At 53.4% G+C, this 21,027-nt stretch overlaps 1 protein-coding gene across 6 annotated transcripts; it reads right to left on the reverse strand.

Annotated features, from left to right (window-relative positions):
* Positions 1-197: 197 nt before the first annotated feature.
* Positions 198-20,662, reverse strand: PRPF40B (pre-mRNA processing factor 40 homolog B). Of its 6 annotated transcripts, none has more exons than XM_081249686.1 (26): positions 20,530-20,661; positions 14,459-14,539; positions 13,421-13,564; positions 13,045-13,110; positions 12,326-12,353; positions 12,076-12,101; positions 11,841-11,951; positions 11,432-11,552; positions 11,326-11,350; positions 10,894-11,094; positions 10,536-10,665; positions 10,388-10,452; positions 9,686-9,850; positions 9,478-9,586; positions 8,955-9,105; positions 8,103-8,236; positions 7,322-7,436; positions 7,087-7,178; positions 2,832-2,948; positions 2,467-2,604; positions 2,174-2,260; positions 1,837-1,923; positions 1,444-1,621; positions 1,131-1,192; positions 874-1,017; positions 198-772 (listed from the first exon to the last, which is right to left on the reverse strand). In XM_081249686.1, exons 1-26 carry the CDS (start codon positions 20,530-20,532, stop codon positions 680-682), a joined length of 2,673 nt encoding a protein of 890 aa, XP_081105812.1. In that variant the 5' UTR covers positions 20,533-20,661; the 3' UTR covers positions 198-679. The 6 variants fall into 6 exon arrangements, with proteins under 6 accessions (XP_081105812.1, XP_081105811.1, XP_081105813.1 ...); XM_081249685.1 differs by having other exon boundaries at positions 2,165-2,260; XM_081249687.1 differs by having other exon boundaries at positions 198-1,017; positions 2,165-2,260; positions 11,480-11,552.
* Positions 20,663-21,027: the final 365 nt, after the last annotated feature.

The following is a 21,027-nucleotide window of genomic DNA, read 5'->3' on the forward strand; positions in this document are numbered from 1 at the left end:
AGGCTGGGCAGAGCTGCCACGCTTGGGGGAGGTGAGTGCGGAAGCCTGGAGGAGAACCTGGCTAGATGGGCTCCAGCCACACAAAGGGAGGCAGGCCCGCCGTGGGGCACCAGTGCCCCCTGCTGGCCATGTGGGCACCTGTCAAGCTCCAGCCGGCCCCAGTGCAAGCACACAGAGAAGACAAAAGAGCCACTGGCCACGTTATAAATATTGTTATTTAAAAAACAAAACCAAAACCAAAACGAAACACACATACACTGGGCCCCGGGGCTGGAGGAAGGAGTGGTGGTGCCCCAAGGGCCCGGGCAGGCAGGAGCAGGTACTGATGCTAGAGGGTAAGGACCCCGCCCTCTGCCACCCAGGCTGTGTCCACCAGCCTGTCACTCTTCCTGGGGGCCCCTTCTCACATTTTATCTACTGGCACCACCCACCCACATGGCATTCACCACCAATCGCTGGTCTGGGGCTGAGGGCAGGGCCCACACTAGCTGTCCGGGAAGCTGGGAGGACCCTTAAACACCGCGAGCAACCCTGGGAGGTGCTGGCAATGATGTGTTGGGGTTGGGGCTACTTGAGGAAAAGTGGACACGGACCCAACTAAGGAAGAAGTCTGGGGCAGACAGCGAGGGTAAACTAGGCCACAGCCTCACACAGACCCGAGGCACGGTGCCTCATCAGGTCACTGGTGGTCATCCAGCTGTTGCAGAAGCGTCCGCCGCCGTCTTTCCAGCTCACCCTCGCTCAGCTCGCTTTCCGACGTGTCCCAGCCCGTCTGGTGGAGCAAAGGCACAGCTCACCCACAGCTTCCCCCCGAGGGCTGCCGAGGCCTGGGCACAGCGCTGACTGGGCTGGGGCCGGGTGCCTGCCTCTCACCTTCTCCTTCTTGATTCCAAAGCCTGCGGAGCGGTTAGGGAGCTCTGCCCGCCGGAGGTCCCTGTCCTTGTCCTGCTCTGATTCTTTCTCATCACTCTCCTTGCCCGCTTTCTCCTCGGGGTCTGTCTCGCTCTCAGGACTGTTCTGTAAGAGCCCAGAGCCCGCCTCCTCAGTTTCTGTGGAGAACAGCCCAGGAGGCGGGTGAAGACATCTCATAAAATAGCAGGGCCTTGGACGGAAGTTCCTTCCCTACGCACCGACTTGTGTCTTCTCTTCTTAGTTCTCTTTTTTGGTTTCTTGACTTTCCGAAGGCCGTGATCTGGAGACAGAAAAATCCCCACTAAGTCCCATGGGAGAAGGGAGGCCTCATCCTTTTCTCTGCTCATTCTTCACAGACAGGGACCTGTCTGAGGAAGTCTCAGCCCAGTTTTCCTTCCTTCTCTCTGTTTCCTGCCTGGGCAGGGACGGGAAGTTCTCCTTACTCTCCGACAGGTGCAGCCCTCCCACTCCACTCTACCCTCAGAGGGTGGGGCTCCCTGAAGGCCTCCTCTCCAGCTCCCAACTGCTTACCTGATCCAAGGAGAAGGCGGGAGGATGGGGAACCCCGTCCTCCAAGGGCAGCACCCCCACTTTCAACAGAATCAAGTGAGGAAGAGGGCTCAGAGCCTGACTCCGAGGGGTTCCGCCGCCTCCGCCTGGGGGGCCGGAGAGATGGTGGGGGCAGCTCCTCATCTTCTGACTCAGAGCCCTGGGGAGATCGGCAGACACATGTCGGCACAGAGGTTACCTGGGCTCCAGAGGCCCTCAAGTATGGGAACTGGGGACAGAGAGGAGAATCCAGGACCAAAGGAATCCTCAATCTTCCTCCAGGGGAGGTGATGTAGGGGAAAAGCAAGAAAAGTGGCTCTTATTTCCCCCAGACAATCCAGCCTCACCCCACATCCTTTCTACCCGCCAACTCACTGAGGGCGAGTGGGAACGCTTGTGATGGTGCTTCTTGCCCTTTCTGCCGTGTTTCCGGCCTTTGCTGTGGAGGTGCTGGCATTCAGTCTGGTGGAGGCAGAGGGAGGGGTGAGGAAGGTTAGCCCCAGGAAGGACCCTGCCTTCTACAATCCGGTTTTGCCTCCTCTTCTGAGGCTAGGGCCTTAGGTCTATCCAGGGTACCCTAAGACCTCCCCTTCCTTAGTTGTCCAGGACAGGAGAGCCCTGGTGCTAAGAGGTTACCGAGGCTTCTAGCCTCAGGTGTTCGAGAGCCTGGGGCAGATGCAGAGGACAAGCAGCTCTGCCTCACCTCCAGTACCTGCAGGAACTCCCGGAAGAGCCGGATCCGCTCCGACTCCAGGGTGATCTGCTCAAAGGCTGAGTCGCACACAAAGCGCTCACGGACCTTGAACAGGAGAGCACTGCTGATCAGACCAGCCCCAGCACAGCATGGATGCCGCCATGAGCACAGGGCAGGGCTGGGGCAGAGGAAGGAAGGGAGCCGAAGCTGGCCCCGAGATGTGCTATGACGGGTGGGCCCCCGGTGGTGGAGAAGCACCGCTGCCCTCAGGACTGAGGGGGTGGTGTTTGGTGCCAGGCTGCAGTCCTGACCTCTTCCCAGGCAGTGCCCAGCTCCACAGCAGGCACAGCCTGCCTCAGCATGCTTCGAAAGGCAGCTTCTCTGCGCCGCAGCCTTCGTGCCTCCTCCTTCTCCCGCTCTCTCTCCCGCGCCTCTGCTTTCTCCAGCAGCTGAGGACAGACAGGACACAGAACAGCGTCACCCAGGAGGGTGGGCGCCCCGACTCACCCAGACATACCTTAAAAGGTGGGAAGTTGGAGCCTGGGCTCCTACTATCATTCCCTGAACTGGGGGAAGAGTCACACTGGGGCAGTGAGTGAGAAGGCACGGAACAAGAGTGAGGGACGAGTTTGAGAACGGAGCCCTGGCTACAGCCCCTCCCCACGCGGCCCCTCACACTATTGAAAGTCAGCTTGATGTTGCCTGCATCCAGCGCAGCAGCCCTCTTGTCAAAGCTTATGACGTGGGCGAAGTCCTCAAAGGCTGTGTTCACCTCCACGCAGAAGCCCCGGTCCTGTGGGCACAGCAGCGCATGAAGCAGGGGGCACCACAGGCCCGAACCTGAAGCTGGCTGGCCTCCAGGGCAGGCAAGGGTCAGACTACAGGATGCTCAAGTAGCCCCCTCCCCTGGAAGGGATCCACAGGACTGGGATGCACTTGGAGACCAAGTCGTCCAAGTCCTCACCATCTGATAATTAAGACTCCCATGCCCACCCTTGGCTTGGTTGTCACAGGGAACTGGGGGCGGGGTTGGATCACAGGGGTGGGTGTGCAGGGTGTGTGTGTGTTTCTCACAATTAATTCTTTGTCCCTTTGGCTTAAAGCCTGAGCCCCTGCTGGGTCCTCCTGCTGCTCAGTAAGTTCCTTGCATTCCAGCATCTGCAAGTCCCACCCTCCGGCTATATTTATTGAGTGCTTACTAAGTACCAGGTACCATGCTGAGTGTTTCACACACATTATCTCATTTAATCCTCACATATCTGAATTTAAGCACAAGTCCTAGTATCCTAATTTTATGCAGAAGAAGAAACCAAGGTTTGGAGGAACTAGCGAAATTGCCCAAGGTCTTCAGGGCTAATATATACAGCTGAACGAGAATTCTACCCCAGGTCTTTCTAACAACAAAGCCCCTACTTTTAAGCACTACACCCACACAGATCACTTCATCCACGGGAGAAAAAGAGGCCATCTGGTGTACAACTCCCGAAACACTATTAAAAACACCACACACAGACCTGGTGCTGTGCTTCTCACCTTAGCCTCAAAACACCCCAGTGAAGCAGAGGCTTAGGAGAGTTCTCTCACTTGGCCCAAGATGACTCAGTGGAAAGTGAAGCCACTGGCGTGCGGGGTCTGGGGCACGGGCCCAGGTTCCCTCCCTCTCCCTCCACTCAGCTCAAACTTGACCCGGCCTTCCTGCTGATGGCAGAGGCACACTCTTCTTGCTTCTTCCAAGAGGACTTCCTCAACCCATGCTCTCCAGCCCTTCTCCTCAAACATACCAATCTCTCTCGCTTAGGGAACTGCAAGCTTCAGTCTCACCTCTTCACTGGCTCCTTCCGTCAAGTACACAGCTCACTTAACCTGGAACACCCTTTCCACCCTGCTCTCCACCTTCCTCAAGCTAACAACCTCTGCTTCTTTCCCTTTGTTTCAAAATCTTTAAGTGCAGCGCAAAGGAAAACAAACATTTATTAAGCCTACCATAAGCAAGATACTACAAATGTTATTTAATTTCACAACCTTGCACGTGTATCATCCCCATTTTACAGATTAGGAAACTGAGGCTCAGAGACATTATATAACTTGCAGAGGTCTCAACCAATAAACAGCCAGGAGTTACCCAACTCTAAAGACTGTGCTGCACTCATTCTGCCCTCTTCACGGACACTGCTCTCCTAGAGGTTGCTCACGTCCCAAGAGTCAACTCCAAGGACACCTTGGTCCCCACTCTTCTCGTCCTCTGTTCACTTCTTCAGCGCTCCCCTCTCCAGGGTCCCCTCCTGTCTCTGACCTCTTTTACCACCTCTCTTGCATGTGCTTGTTCCCCTGAGACCTGCAGTTAGTCTTTTCAATCTACACTGTCCTTCGCAATCTCATTCCCCACCTCTCTCCTGATTTTCAGACCCATACTAGACTGGATATTTTGCAGACACTTCAAATTCAGCAGATCCCAAGAGAATTCATTTCCTGGGAGCCCCCCACGCCACTCCCATGGATCTCTCAGGCCCAGATCTTCTGTCTTTCAGCTATTCCAAGTCCAGGACTCTGCACTACCCTATGGGATGCGAGGTACCATCACAGTCTGCCTGGCTGGTAGATGGTCTCAGGGAGCCCTGGGTTCATCTGCCTTCCATAGGCAGGAGCCCAAAAGGGGGAAGAGGAAGGAGGAACTATCTAAAGAAGATTCTTTCTCAGGAGGTGTGGAGACACAGGACTCAGCAAGGATAGGACTCCCACAGGCCTGTCAGCAGTACCGGCTGCTCTGTGGCTAAAAGTTAAGAGTCCAATAAAATTTAGCTCTCCTTGGATTAGGTATTTCTACTTTATATAATTATCCTATTTAAAATTTGGTATGTGCTTTATAACTCCCTGCCCCAGGTTGCTTTTGAGAATAATTCCAGAAGTGGAATTCCTATTTTCTCCAGCCCTGTTCTTCCTGCTTAATCCTTACCAATGGCACCATCGATCCATTCCTGACATCTCCGACTCACTCCTTCCTTCCCTCAGTTTCACAAAAAAATCCGTCAGTTCTACTTCTGCGTGACCCTAGCCTACTGGTTTTAAACTTTCTTTTTTAACAGCAGAAACATTTTTTTCCATAAAAATCTTATGCAGAACCTCGATGTATAAAAGAGAAACAAGCTGTTACACTTGAAAAGAGAGGAAGGAGCATAAAGTACCCCCCCCCACTCCCCCACCCCCTCCGGCTTGTCCCAAGGCCCCTCTAAGGAGACCTAGGGAGTTTCAGAAACTACTGGAACATCACAGCTCTGCTCACTGGCCATCCCCACTGCCCCCGTCGAGCTCACTCCCACCTAGATCACTGCAGCAGCTCCTGCCTGGTCTCCCTACTCACCCCTCATGCTTCGAACCCTGCCTTGAGTCCATGCTGCCCGGATTTTTCTAGCAAATGGCCCCAACAGCAGGAAAGCGGTCTGGGGGTGAGTCAGAAGAGGATAACTCAAGCTCAGAATTTATCTTAATCACTGGCCACTACCACTTCTAGTATCCTGAGGCTTCGAGTCCTACCACACCTATCCCTAAGCATACAAGCACTCTGGCTGCAAGTGCTGCTCTACACAACCACCTGGGCTTTTCCAAGACATCAGCTAATCACATCATTCCCAGCTCCCCATTACTTACAAGATAAAAATCCAAATTCCTTATTTTAGCATTCAAGGAATTTTACAGGCAGGGCTCTCCTTCCCAACTGGGGCATGTGGTTCCAGAGAAACAGAGGAAGCCACAGGACATTATGCTACATCTTACCTAATGGTAAGTAATTTTAAAATATTAAATTTATGTTAACAGAGAAGTATTACAGTATTAAAACGCAACACCTGCATGAATTCTTAAGGCAAAACACAGGACTTTAAAGAAATGTGTGTGCAGTGGGACATTCCTTGCTTTATTCTCAGACCCTCTCCACCTGAGGCACCAAGTTACTCCCCTTGGTAATCAGGTGAAGTCTGAAGGAATACTCCCCATTTTTCAGACGAGGAAACATGCTCAGAAAGATTAAGTAATCTGCTCAAAGTCACACAATTTGTAAGTGGTTAAGCTGGACTTTTACCCCTGCAGTCTGCCTTCACAGCCCTGCTCCTAACCACTATCCACACTGCCCTCTCAAACCCATGAGAATGGTCTTCACTTCCACAAAGAAACATGCTTCTCTTTGTTATCTTTTCCTGAAACATGGGGCTTTCTTAGTCCGTCACTCACTTTTCCCCCTTTGATAAGACATGGATGTTGAGAATTCTCCAACGTGCGTGTGCGATCGGAAATGGCAGGTGAATTCGCTCCCACATCACGGAGGTGACAGAGAGGAGTGAGGATAGATAAGGAGGACAGGCTCCTTCTAAAAGGCAGTGGCATCTCAGCTCAAGTCCACTGAATGCCTCACAAAACCAGCCCGGTGCTGCTAGATAAGCCGAATTTCCAAGAGACGCTGAAGATCCAGATTTTAATTGTAATCTCTTGATTTTAAAATGTTAGCATCAAATTCCAAATTTTTGTAAACTCTGTACAGGCAGAAGGAACCTATCTGTGGGCACCAGTTTATGATTAGCTGTGCTGCTTGCTCCTCTGTGCTCCTGTGGGACGCTACGCCCAGGACCTCCACCCTCCTCCACCTACTCGTTCTTAGAGGTGCAGTTCAAATGGCAATTCTTTCGATTCTCTGTAGTAACACTTGCCCCTCTGTAGAGCCATTGTCATGTCTATCTTCCTACTAGACTATGAGGCTCCTTATGGGCAGAAATTGTATCTTATTCATTTGTGTGCCCCCAGCGCACAGTAAAGGATCACAGTAGCTATCTCCTGAACCGAGCTGCAGTGCTCCCACAAAACAGGCCTTACTGGGGAGTTCTGTCCTGGGAGCTTGCCCTGCACCCAGCCTGCCTCCATCCACAGGCCCAGGCTTCCCTCACCTTAAGGATGTCCTTAATGATCTTCTTCTCATCATGGAATCGTGCCTTCAACTCCTCCACATAGAACTTGAATAAGTCCAGAGGGGTGGAGCCTGCAGGGAAGGGAGGGAGGGGGGCCTGGCGGGCGGCAGCTTCCCAAGGCTTGAGGGTGGGGTGCAGGACCAGGGAGTGGGAGTGCAGAGAGGCTGGCAGGGCAGAAAGCCAGGCTAGAGGAGGGGGAGCCCGGCTGCCTTACCCGGCTGGCCCAGCATGTTGGCAAAGCGGACATCAGTGCTGACCGCTGGGTACAGCTCCATCCAGGTGGACATAGAGTGCAGCTGCCCTGTCTCGTGCAGCTCATCCAGGAAGGTCTAAGCAGGGAGAGGCCAGTTACAGGGAGAGTGAGAAAGGGAGGGAGGCAGAGCCAAAGACTGGGGAAGAAGACAAGAGCTGGCAGAGAGAGGCAGGGACAACCCAGACTGAGGAAATGCAGGCAAGAGGCAGAGATGAAGAGATACAGATGGGGAGGCAGAGAGCAATGTGAAAGAGAGTGTAAAACAGAAAGGGACAGACGTAAAAGGAAAATGGGCTGGACCAGGAGGCAAAGCAGCGGAAACGTGCCTGCAGCATTATCTTCCCATGACTTGGTTTCAACTTCCCAAATGTGTTACAGCCAAGTAATCCCCACCACTACCAACACCAATGCCACCTCCAAGCTGGGGGATAAGCTAGCTATGCCTGTCTGGCTCCCCAGTGAAGGGAAATAAACTTGGCCTAGATGGTGAGCCATGCTTGTAGGGCGCTCTCTGCTGGCAGTTTCTGGGTGGTGCGTATGTCTAATCTCCCTAGAGGAGCACAGCCCAAGGCTGAGGGGACACAGCGGGAGCAAAAGTGCAGGCACAGAGAGGCCTTGTGGAGCTGGGACAGGGCTGAGCATAGAGAAAGCAGTGGGACTGGCCGAGAGGAGGCAGGGCATGGGTGAAGAGGTGACGGTCTGGGGCAGGGCTGAGCTCTGATCCGGAGGGCAGCAAAGCTACCTGAAAGGCCTCCCGGTTCTTGCGCTGCTGGCGACGCTCCCGAAGCCGGGCCCTCTCCCGCTCCTCCTCCTCCTCCCTCTCCAAAGCACGGATGTGCTCCTCAAAGCAGATCAGCGCATCTTCCTTGTCCATGTCTAACCGCAGGGAGAAGCCTCAGTGGGCACCGCACCAGCGGGACACCCTCTCAGACCCAGAACCCCCAGTGCTTCAAAGATGCTGCCCCTGTAGGTGTTGGGGACACCCAGGGTGGTGGGGTTAGGGGAGCAGGGGGACTCTGCAGGAGAGGCTATTGGAATGATGGTTCTTGAGGAGGGTTCCTTGACCATATGAGAAAAAATTAGAAGTATTCAGCTCTTGTGACTTTGGTTACTAGAAGTCATCATACAAAATCAGTTATCTCAGGATCTGAGATTTCATTTTTTATGGGACTGGGAATCAATCAGGCTTTGATATAACTTCAGAAGGTGAATATCTGAAGATACTGCCTGTGATGATAGGCCAGCAGCAGCTTATTGCATCATTTGTGACCACTTAAGGCCCACCCTACCAAGCAATTTAAGACCATATTCACATGAGCTATAAAAATCATCTCCAAGTCTTCTGATTCCTACACCAGTGCCCTTCCCCCAAGGACACACATTGTCCAGGTAAACAGTGGACCCTGGAGGGAGAAAGGAGGTGTCCTGAAGCATTCTGGGATCTCCAGAGTCCAGAGAGGTTCTGGACTGCGTAAGTGCTGGGGAATCCTAGACATCCAGGAGGGCAAGAGGTGCAGGGGAGTGGTTTGAGGCTGGTGCTAGGGGTCAGTGAGGAAAAGGGAAGGGACAGGAAGGAGTGGAGACCCAGGCTTACTCTGTAGCTGATGGTCCTGAGCAAAGCTGGGGTTATCCATGAGGTACTGCTGGGCCTGGGACCATGTGGTTTGGAAGTTGACGCTACTCATCCCATCCAGGATGCTCTTCAGGGCCTGGATGTTGCGGCGCCGGAGCTGCTTGGCCTGTTCCTAGGGAGCCACAGGGTCAGGGTGAGGCAGGGCAGGCTGGAGCTACTCAAGTGGGCCTGGGCAGAGGCACACCTGGGGAAAGGCAGGCCGCCTGGGGACTCTGGGATGGCCAGACTCGAGGCCTTCATGTCCCCGGCAAGGGGAAGGAAACAGGTTACAGACCAAGCCCTCAGAGACCTTCCTGTTCTCCCACACCCAGAGCTGTAGGCCCAAAGCATAAATGGGGGATGTGTAGGTGCCACACCAGCTTCTGGGTAAGGTGCTGGGACCCTGGGGGCAGCAAGAAGTGAATGGCTGGGTCCACAAGGAAGCAAAGACATGGAAGGTCTTAGATGAGACTGTGACTGATGGATCCAGCCCAGTGACTGTTACCTTCTCCTTCTTGGCCAGGAAGAAAAGGACATCATCATAAACCTCTTTTCGATCCCTCTCGGGGACCACAGCCCAGACCTCCAGCTCCCCAAAGGTCTGTTCTGCCCGCCTGTGGAGCATATGGGCCGTGAGTAGGCAGGCAGAGAACAGAGACTGGGCCCACAGGTTCTCAGGGTTCCCAGGCCCCACCCCAGCCCGGCCCCCTGACCGGTAGCGGGTGGTGGAGGTCATGCGCTCATGCTGCTCCAAGAAATGCTGCAAGGTCTGCTTGGCCTCCTTGGCTTTTAGCCGGGCCTCTTCCTTCTCCTCCTTCTCCCGCTGCGCCTTGTAGGCATTGAATGCCTGCTTTTTCTCACTCAGTTTGGGCAAGGCACTGGGGTGGACAGGGTGGGAGTGGGATGCGGACAGAGGAGTCAGCCTGAACCACGCTGCACAGCCCACAAAGCAGGGTCATGGCGCACTGGGGACAGGGCTCATAGAACTAACAGGTGTCCATGCATGGGCACAGCAGGCTGCAGGGGCTCCAAGGGCACAGGGAGGCAAGACAGGTAGGCCTCTGGGATGTGGGGAGGGGTAAGAAGCAGTGAGGGGACAAGACGGGGCTCTAAGACACTGCTAACACTGGGCCCTTTTGTTTTGGGGTTCTCAAGTTGCAGTCAGGCCCCTGCCCTATCCAGCCCCCTGTTTCCCCAATTAATTCAATTCAAATCAATTCAATTCAACAAGCATTTATTGAATGTCTCATGTCAGATCCCTTTCCCCTCCTTCTCCTGGAGGCTCTCCAGCTTCTCTTTCCCATTACACTCACCCATCTATCACTCTCCTCACTCTGGCCCCCCTGGGGTTTCCTGGGGAATCCCTGGCTCAGCTGCCCCCATGAACAAGGTCTGGAGGGCCTGCCCAGACCTACCTGTAACGGGGGTCGGTGACCACCATCTTCATGGCCTGTTCCCACGAAGCATTGGAGGGGACAGCCTGGAATGGAGCAGGCAGGGGTCATGGGGCCTGCCCATCTCTCGCCCCCTCCAGGCCTACCCTGGGAGCCCCACTCTCAGCACCTTATCCCTCAGCAGCTCCTTGAAGGCCTGCTTTGCCTTCTCCCGATTGCTCCAACTGAGGCCAGACCTCTCCGGTTCTGGCTTTGATTCCTCTTCCTCCTGCTGTGGTGGCTGATGCTGTCCAGCAGAACTGGGGGGAAAAGGGGACTCAGCCACAGTGTCCCCCAGTCCCTATAGCTTTCAGGGCCCTGCGTGATCAGGACACTCCCCCTTGCTCCCCAGGGAAGCCATTTTCTGCTCCTCAGAGGTCATGCCCAGATCTTCACACCTTTCCCGAGAAACCTGGCAGAGGTCAAGGGTTAAACCCAGCTGGGAGCCTGAGGCCAGTGTCTGGAATGCCACGGGGGGCAGCCCTCACCTGCTGGGGCCCTCCTCCGGCTGCTGCAGGAACCCCTGCTCCAGGGGCTGGGCAGCCTCTGACACGTCGCAATCTTGAATCCCACCTGGCTCAGGTTCTAGGAGGCCCGTGGGCACCAAGGTGGGGCCAGGCGGCACAGGTGGGGGGTCAGGCTGTGGCTGAGGAGGCTGAGGCTGTAGTGTCCGTGGCTGCTGCCGTTTCCTGCAGGTGAGCCGGAAGGGCAGAGTCCAGTAGAGCAGGGATAGAGGTGGTCAGGGGCTGGCTGGTCTTTCTATCCTGTGAAGGACTGGGGCCAGAGCAGACCACTCCACAAGGAGACTGAGAGCTGGCTCTTCCTCCCACAGAGTAGGGATCATGGGGAGAGGCCACTCCCACCCCTTAGGTGGCCCCAGGTACGGGTGGATAGGTAGGCAAGGTGGGCAAGTCACTCACCCTGCAGCCTCTTGTTTGACTAGAGCTGTAATAGGAAAGGATAACATGGTTATAGGGTAGCAAGGGCCACACCCAGAGCCCCTGCCTGGGCCCACCCCCTCCTCACCCTCCAGGTCATCCAGGTCCTTGGGCCGGGTCCAGCGGGACTCCTTACTCTGGTTGTTATAGTAGTAAGGTTTGCCTGTGTCCGACTTGTACTCTTTCCAGGGACACTGGGATAGCAGGAGCTGTAAGAGGATGGGCCAGGGAACATCAGTGGGCTGGGCATACCTTCCAGCCACAGTTGGGGGAGCTAAGGGGACCCAGTGAGTAGGGGACACAGGAGTGTTTAGCAACCACCTGGCCTGGCTCAACATGGGGGAAGGTGGACTTCCTGAGATCCTAGGGAGGTCAGGGAATGGTCAGGGATCTTAGGATCAGAGGAACCACGTGTATGGTTAGAGACTCAGGGGAAGCCAAGGATGTGGAAGGGTCAGGGCAGCTGAAAGGAAGGAACAGAAAGCCCCACTCAGGACCTCTGCCTTGGACTTGAGCACGCTGGGCTTCTCCCACACGGACTGCTTGTCGTCAGCATTGTAGTAGTAGATGCGCCCATCAGGGGCCATATGCTCACTCCACAGGGCCCTCTGGGGGAGGGGAGGGTGCACAGAATGGTGGTCAAGGCCCCTTTCCCAAAGCTTCTTCTCACCCCAAAATTTTAACGATTAGCACCCCTTTCTACCCAGAGACCCCTGAGCTGAAAGAACTCACCGGAGGGCCCGTCCCAGCCACAGCAGCTAGAAAAGAAGCCAAAGGAAACATATTAAGTCCTTGCTCCAACCCCTATCTGATCCCCATCTATTCCTCCCTTATTCCATCCCCAATAAATATCCCCTGGGCCCATCAACATCCCAGGATCCCTGGCATCCCAACAGGCATGATCCGGGGTGGGCTCTAGTCCATGGTCCCCTCTCCCCCCCAACCTCCGAGCCTGGGGGGAACAGACCCCCAGAAGACTCACAGCTGGCGGTGTCCACACCTGGAGCCGTCTGCCGAAGAAAGAGGAGGGGGAAGGGTTGGGGCCAAGCCCAGTGGCCCCCAAGACCCAGGCCATGGGGGATGAAGAAGCAGGCCAGGCCAGGATCCAAGTATCCTGCTCCCAGGGATCTCTGCTCCCTAACAGGCTTCCCCTGCCCTCTCGGGCCATGGCTCTAAGACCCCAGAGGGAAACTGCACAGCAGTTCCTTTCTTCCATTTTCAAGTGAGAGTATTTTGTTGAGTAAACCTCCATGGCACATTTTTTCCACAGTGAATACCAAATGCCACATCCTACCCAGACTCTACTACACTGAACAACAGCACAAGAAGGTACAGAGAGATCCCCAGGTACTGCTGCTTCCTCCAGAGACACAGAAGATGAAGAGGAAACTGTATTCAAGTGTCCACAGTGCTAACTCTGTGAGGGTAAGCAGTGTCTGGCATGAGTGTGTTTCCTTAAGGGAGCTGGGCATAGCAGGGGGAGTAAAAAGAGAGAATGTATGTGCCTTTGGGGAAGAGAGAGAAACTAGAAGAGCTGAGTACATGGCTGGACTGGAGAGGAGGACTCAGTGTGGGGAGTGCAGCTGGGACGAGGGTGGATGCGATGAGAAGAGGGAAAGAATGGAAGCCATGTCCCTGTTCTCCAAGTCAGGCCCACTGGGCTGCAGGGCAGAACCTACTTCCTGTCCCCTCAGTGCTTACCGCTGCGGTGACGGGCACCGCTGGCATCAGCATCCCTGGCATCATGGGTGGTACCATTCCTGGTATCTATGGATACAAAGAAGACAAAAACCAGCTACCGAGGTGAAGGTAAGCACAGGCTGTGAAGGGTCCTGAGAGATCCTGTCGGGGCTGTGACCCTCACATGGGCGCCTCTGCAGGCAATCCCCAGGCTCTGGGCTCTTAGCCGAGCCTCAGAGTGTCCTCCAGCCATTCAGCAGACAAATCCACCTGGGCCTGGCCCCACGTTCCCTCCCTCCCCACCCCAGCTTCTCAAGTCCAGATATCCACTCTCACCTCTACCCGCAGCTAAAATGACAAGGGTTTTCAGAGCCCCTGGTACAGGGGGGAGGATTACCTGTGTGAGTGGTGGTGGCGCCCCTATTGGTGGAAGCATTGGGGGCATGATGCCAGGTGGCATGGGGGGGATGGCCGGTGGTCTCTGACTCATCGGGGGGAGCCCCATTGGAGGAAAAGGTGGGGGGATTCCTGGAGGAGGCATCTGGAAGTGAGGAAAGGAAGAGCTCCTGAGTAGAGAAGACACTGCTTTGCACCTGTCAGGAAAGAGCCACTTGGCTCCCACCCCAACCCTCCACCCTGGCTCTGAGACAATTCCAAGGTTTCGGTTTGAGAGGCATGAAACTGCCTCCCTCCTCAACACTGAGACTGATAACAGGGGGTCCCTCTGGGTATAAGAGGCAAGCACGCAGCTTCTTGAAGCAGGGAAGGGAGAGGGAAAAGGGAGGTGGAACTGCCACCAGACTGCAAGTGGAAGGCTCCACTGCTTCAATGCCTGTCCCCAAAGAGGCCTTTCAGATGCAGGGCCAGAGGCAGGTGTCCAGTCCCAAATCCCCCAGTCCCCTGCCTCCTACCTCTTTTTCCCCAGTTTGATGACCACCAGGTGCTATTCCAGCCTGACTTTTTTGTATAAAGAATACAGACAAGGGGAATTCCCTGACAATCCAGTGGTCAGGACTCGGCACTTTCACTGCTGAGGGTGCGGGTTCAATCCCTGGTCGGGGAACTGAGATCCCACAAGCCATGAGGCATGGCCAAAAAAAAAAAAAAAAAAGAATATAGACAAGGAGCAGTGAAAGAGAAAGGCAGCCCTACCCTGCCCTCACACTAAGGGGGTCTTTTTCCATCCACTTCTCTTTTCCCCAGCCCCTGTGTGTCCCAAAGACAAAAAGACAAAGGGAGAACTGTCAACTTTATGGACTGAGAGCTTAAAAGCAGCTCCTCCCACCCCGATGCCCAAGCAAAACCATCCCTCATCCAAGGGCAACAGAAGGGGGCATTACACAAAAACCATACTGGCGATGCAGCAGTGCTAGGGACTAGGGAGTTGGGGGTGCAGGCTGGAAAAGCCAAGCCCAGGGAAAGACATAAAACTTACGAAGGGTGGTGGCATCATGGGGGGCCCCGGTGGGAAGGGGGCAGGCGCTGCTGGGGGCCGGGGACCAGAATCGGGAACCGACTGTTGAGGGAGAGAAAAGTCATAGGACCCAGGATGGGCAAAGAGATGGGCTTTTGCAGAAGGGAAGCAGAGGGGTGAGGATGAGAAAGGAGCAAAAGTTCAGAGGAAGGGTCTCCAAGCCCATTTTCCTGCCCGCTCCCAGCTCTGAGCCCTGGGTAGCTCTGCTCTCTCTTCTGCTAGCTCAGAGCCAGCTGGCTGAGCTCCTTCAATGTCATCTGTATTTTGGAAGTTTCCACTTTGCCAAAGCCAAGGAAAGATGGAGGAGGCTCTACTACAGGCACAGATGGGCTCTTCCCAAGGCTTTTCACCCACCCTCCTGCCTGTGGGCAAGGCTGTGCTTCCCTTAAACCAGGCAAACAGAGGTCTCTCATCCCCAAAGTACTCAGGGAGGAAGTGGCCTCTTTTCCTGTTCACCTACCTGAATTCACCCAGTACAGAGACTCAACCCAAAGGTCTCTAAACATAGTCACTAGTCCTTCCTAAGTACTAGTTTCCCTATCTCTCCTCTCTTTACTACCAGCCCCCTCCCCTATTGGCCTCATCTTTAGTCACTCACTCTGACATCTTCCATTCCCATTCCCTCCCTCTTCTCTTTAGCTTTACTCCCCAGCCTCCGCACTCAGTGGCCATCACCTCCCCTACAGATTCTGAACTCATGTCCCAGTGCATGAGGCTTTGAACAGCCTAGGTCTCCCTATCCTACACCTAATGGCTAGCCACATCACCCCACTTAGTTCTCAGCCTAAATATCACTTGCTCTAAAAAGCCTTCCTGACTCTATTCTGATCCCCTTTTTAGTTTCCTTACATACACAATTTCGTAATTATTATGTTTGCTTGGATATGTTTCCCCTTACCAGAGAATAATAACATTCCATGAGGGCAGAGATCGTATCTGACTTGTTGAAAGCTGGATTCCTGGTGTCTGCCACAGTGTCTGGCACATAATGGGTACTCAACAAATATTAAGTGAATGAACGAACAAATGAAGGAACAAATCCTCTTTATATAGAACCTTCCGATTCTAAAAATTCATCCTATAGATATAGCCCTACATGTGTGTACAAGGTTTTCAGATCAGCATTATTTGTAAAACCAGAAGACTATAATAGCCTAAATATCAGCAAGGAACCATGGAATTTTACACAAACATAAAATGGAATACTATGCAGTCATAAAAAAGAATGAAGAGGCTCACTGTCTTGATAGGGAATAATCTAAGATACATAAACAAGTGGGGGGGAAAAAAGCAAAGTGCAGCAAAGTTTTATTACTTGTATAAAAATTGGAGACAAAAGATGACACACAAGAAATGAGAATGGGGACAGGTGGAAAGGAGAATTGTTTGCCCTTTTGTAACTTTGAATATGACTATATTTACCCTCTCAAAAAAAATTTTAAAGTAAACTAGGCACAGAGATGCAGCTAAAAGGCTCTGCCCTTCCTCCTCTTTGCTTGGAAGGTGGGGGGTGGTAGGGAGGAGTCCCATGGAAAGGTGGGAGCTGGCTCACTGCTGCCCAATTTCCCTACTTTCCCAATTATCCCTATGGTATGAAGGCTCAGCATTTTAAAATGCTTCTAATCTCTACTTTTAGTAATATCTGTACTTCCTCTCTTCCCACCCATCTTGTCCTAAGAAGAGAAGGAAGGGTAAGTCAAACTACTCCAACATGGATCACCTTTTCTCAGGGATCACATACTCTAAGCCCTGTATTCAGACCTGCTCCTGCCCCCTGAAACTTTCTTCCACGTGGAAGTCAGAAACCAATCAACATGGGAGGAAATCCAATTCTCTGTGCCACACTTTCCCACCCAAGCTGCCTCAGGATCCTCTCTAACCTCCCAGACGCTACGTAACCATCTTTGGGTCCTCCCAGGCTCCAGGGTCGCCCATCTCAGAGACTGGTGCCACCATTCATACAGTTGTCCAAGATAGAAATCTGTGAGTCACTCACCATACCTCCGTCTTTCTTGTCAATACATCAATGAGTCCGGTTAATTTTACCTCCTAAAGATTTATTGAATCCATCTATTTCTCTCCGTTTCCTCCTCCACCCCTACCACCCCTCTTTTTTCATCTGACCTACTTCAGTGGCCTCTTGACTGGTCTCCCGACATCCACTCCAACCTCAGGCCACGCACGTTACTCCCCTGCTTAAAACTCTTTAATGGGTCTGGGAGGCTGTGGCACGTTTGCTCCCCAACTGCCTTGCCTACTTCACCCATGCTGAGCTCCTTCTCTCAATCCTCCCACCTCAGACGTCCACCTCAGCCTGGGGCAATCTTCCTTCCAAGCCCACACAACTCGCCTACATAACCTTCACATCTGGCAGTCATCATTTCTTCAGGAATGCCTTTCTCCAACCCAGCGGACTAGTCAGAGCCCTCTTTTACACACTCAGACACCATGTTACCTCCCCCTTCAGCAATTATCCACTGGAATTTTACAGTTATTTGTACAATTCTGATTGTATTCTTATTTTATGTGGCACTAATAAAAAACAAATGCTGCCAATTAAATTATGATTCTCCACTGATTTTAAGATGCATCTTAACTTCAGAAATGTTAAAATGTGAGTCTTAGAATCAATGAAATATCTGACACCTCCACTAGGCTGAAAACTCTAAGGGGCAGGGACTCTGTTTTTGCTTATTCCAATATCCTATGCCCATTGTATTTTCCTCACCACCCCCTATTGGCACACAGTATGTGCTATTATTTCTTGACTTACTGACTGAATGGTCTTGGCAAATCCCACAAAACAAAGCCATCTTAAGGTCTAGCGGTTATTCAGGGAACACAGAATGTCAGAGCTGGAGAGGATGCTGGCAACCACCCTAGACAGTCCTCTTTTTTCAGATAAAAAACTAAGGGGGACTAATTGGTCCCAGGGCTGTATCCAATCTGCTCTCTAGCCCTACTCCCTTAAAAGCACAGTCCTTACCGCAGGAAGCAGTTCTGTTTTCTTCACTCTAGCATATCCCCTGAGACCCATGTGGTTAAACCGGGAAGGTTCCAACATTTTCTTGCTTGAAAACCAGTGGTGGGTCCCTATTGCCCACCCTACAGAATCTCTCATCTCATCTCATTCAAAGCCTTTAAACAAGACCCATCCCACACTCTTGGCTCACCCTGACTCAATGGCTCCCCTCCTCCTCTTTGCACAAACTGTTAGATTACTCCATGTGTTTCTTTTATTCTTTGTCTCTTATTTTGTTCAAGATGATCCAATAGTCACCTCCTTCAGGTTACCTTTATGACTATCCTCCACACATACACACACTCCTATCTGTGTCCCCTCAGGATAAATGCTGCACTACTTTGCACAGAGTGACATGCTACTCTGTGGATGCTTGCTGGGTGTTTCACATGGGACTGCCTGTCTCCCTACTCAGGTGGGGATTTCCCTACATTTAGGGATTGCGTTTTCTCCTTTTGAGCCTCCTCTGAAGTGTCTAGTCAGGGCCCTATACAAAGTGCTGTGACAAGATGCAGACTCACCCCTAAACTTATTTTTGCATACTGGAATATCCCAGAACAGACAAATGTGTATGTGTGTGCACACGTACTCAGGTACATTTGTATAAATTCTCTGGGTAAAAGCTGACTGTGATGTGAGAGAGAGGCAGTTTGGCAGAGGTCTGTGTGGCTGGGGAAAGGGAACTAGAACCAAATACTGGCACGGGAAAACCTAAACAATTTAAAAAACTAACTGTATATGACCATCTTTAACTTGGAATGGAGACCCCTGGCCAGGATCCAGACACTAGCCTGTTTTGGACAGTTCCCCAGAGAGGACACAGCAATGGAATGAACATAAATTACTATGGAACTTCCAAAGCCCTCCCTTCCCTGAGCCTCCCCTGTGCGACGTGTAGGCTTTCTTTCCTGAAACACCCCTGCCCCTATCTCACTTGCTGCAGTGCCTATACAACTTCAGGTCTTAAACTTCTGTGTGAGAATCTGAAGACGTAACTCGTGTGAGAGAGGGATATAGGAAAGGGGGCTGAAAGAGAAGCAGATCATGTGTCTTCCCTGGAACAAAAAACACATTCGTAGGCTGGGGACAGACAGTGAAGAGATAACTGATCATCTGATCATCATGCGTTCACCTGGGACAGTTGGAAGATTCCCCCCCACACCCCCACACCCCCGGCCCCAACAGATACAATCAGTTTTTCTCAGCCTCCACATCTGAGGGGCATCTCAGAACTGAAGATTCAGAAGAAAGAACAAAAGGAGAAAAGGAGAAGACTGGAGAGACAGAAGGAAGAGAATGGAAAGAGGGGAAAATAACATTTACTGAGTGCTTATTATGAGCCAGATACCATGCCAAACACTCATTTAATCCTTGCAACTATATGAGAGGTTATTATCCCCATTTTACAGATAAAGAAACTGAGGTTCAGAGAGATCAAGTAACTTGACCAAGGTTCCAAGAGATTAAATGGCAGAGGCAAGTTTGGAATCCAAGCAGTCTGACCCCAAAGCCTGTGCTTTCAATTACTCCACAAAGCGGCCTCCCAGCAAGGACAATACTGCCACAGGTATTTCTCACACTCAAATTCATTCCCCTCTTTTCTTTTTTACCCCAATCCTCACACAATCCTGAAATCCTCAGACAGCCAGGGGATCCCAAGGTTGGCCAGGTCTGACTCACTCCCTGAAGGGATCTGTGCTGGAAAATGAAGGCTGGGAGGCACACCTCTCAGAAGGAGGTAGCCATCATCAAAAAGAAAAGTATCATGGAGACTGAGAGACCAGCTGATTACCCTGTGCTCTAATTATCTACCTGCTGCCCTTCTTCAGCTGCCCCAAACAGCACCAGCCTCTCCCTCCCCGTTTTCAAAACCATTCTAGTCCCCACTCCCCTGTACCAGCCTCATTATTCCTCCTGCTCCCCAAAGATACTAGAAAATATCTTCCGTTGCTTCTCTCTGATCCTGCCATCTCATCACTCTCCTTCTGATGAACAGAATGTTACTTCTGGTCTTCATCTTTCTTGGGTTAGGTCTCAACCCCTCCTCTACTTAGAGTTCTCCCATCTCTCCAACAGGATTCCAGAGGCGCTGGCTAGCCTGCCCCAGCCTTGCTTTGTGCCTACCATCCCCCCACATCCCTGGGGATTTTCTGCAGCCCCAGCTGAAGGCCTAGCCTCCATCTTCGTCCTTCTTTCTTTTGCTTCCCGACGTCCTAGAACCCATTCTCCTGAACTCTCTCCTCAAGAACCACCCCATTTTGGAGCAGAAAGAGATCTGGGATATCATTCCCGTGCATCCTCCTTTTTTTTTTTTTTTAATCGATAGGAAGTCTGAGGCCCAAAGAAAGGTAGTGACTTGCCCAAGGTCACACAGAGTTGTTACAGAGTTTGTTGACGGCAGAGCCAGGATTGGGGCCAAGGGGCTTCTGCTCTCCCATTTCTTGGAGTGTCCAGCACTGCGTGGGGGCCGGAAGCCTCTCTTTCCTCAGGAAACAATGCCCCCTCCTCACCTCAGGAGACAATGCGGGGAAATGAAGGAGGAGGTCTCCAAGAGATATGGGGCACCCATGGCTTCCAAAGGGTTCAAGCACTAAGTCTGGGTAAGGGGCATGTCGCACGCCAAATATCCCAGGAGGGGAAACTGTGGCCCCCAGCTTTCCACTAGTCCACCGGTTCCCACATCTCTCGCCACCTCTTCTTTCTCGACCTTTCTCCACAAACGCACTCTTCGCTTCATCCCTTCCTCCTCCTCACCCAGTCCCGCAACCCTAGTTCCCCTCAACACCCCCACCCTCCGCCATCCTCCATCATGGCCTCCCCCGCCCCTTCTCCCCCAAATCCCCGCCCCCTCCCCCTCCCTGGCTTCTCTCCCTAACCCCTCATTCCCCTAGCTCTGCCCCGGGGTCCCGGGTACCCCCGGCGGCCTCCCCGCCCCCCCGGCCCAGGCCCGGGCCGCCGGGGGCGCTGTGGGACCGAGCCGGGACCCTCCACACCCGCGCGAGGACGTTACCATGCCAGAGCCTCCGAGCAGCTGGGCCGGCTCGGCCCACCCACCAGTAAAAACCGCTCTGATTGGCTGGCCGCAGCCGGGAAGGCGGGGCCAGTGGGGGTCGCACGCCCTGGTGGCCGGGGCTCCGGTCGCTCCCGCCGACCAGCCGGGTCCTCCACCGGCCCAGAGAGCCCCGGCCCGGCCCCGCCCCCGGCACGGAGAGCAAGGCCCCGCCCCTGCGCCTCCTGGTCCGGGGTCCGCCTACCGGGGGGCGGGGCGCGGGGCATGGGGCACGGGGCACGCCCTCTCCGCGCTCTGAGTGACGGCCGGAGGGCCGACGCCAGGCTGCGGTTCGCGGCCTGAGCTTGGGTCCGATCCCTCAGCACGCGCCCGCGATTCTCCTGCCTTCCTGCCCTTCCCACCCTTCCAGCCGGCCGCCTCCAGACCTCGGCCCGCCGCTTCTCCGCCTTCGCGGCTCGACTGCAAGGGCGCGCGGAGCGGCTGGATCCCACGCGCTCG

This window comes from Mesoplodon bidens (assembly GCF_964165515.1).
Source record: "Mesoplodon bidens genome assembly, chromosome: 11".
NCBI lineage: Eukaryota > Metazoa > Chordata > Mammalia > Artiodactyla > Ziphiidae > Mesoplodon > Mesoplodon bidens.

Bases quoted from the DNA above. Each gene is read 5' to 3' on its own strand.
- PRPF40B (XM_081249683.1), bottom strand. The intron at 9,106-9,477 runs GTAACAGTCACT...GTGGCTCCCTAG, and splicing joins TCCTGGCCAAGAAGGAGAAG to GAACAGGCCAAGCAGCTCCG. The intron at 1,924-2,164 runs GTGAGGCAGAGC...TGCCTCCACCAG, and splicing joins AGTTCCTGCAGGTACTGGAG to ACTGAATGCCAGCACCTCCA.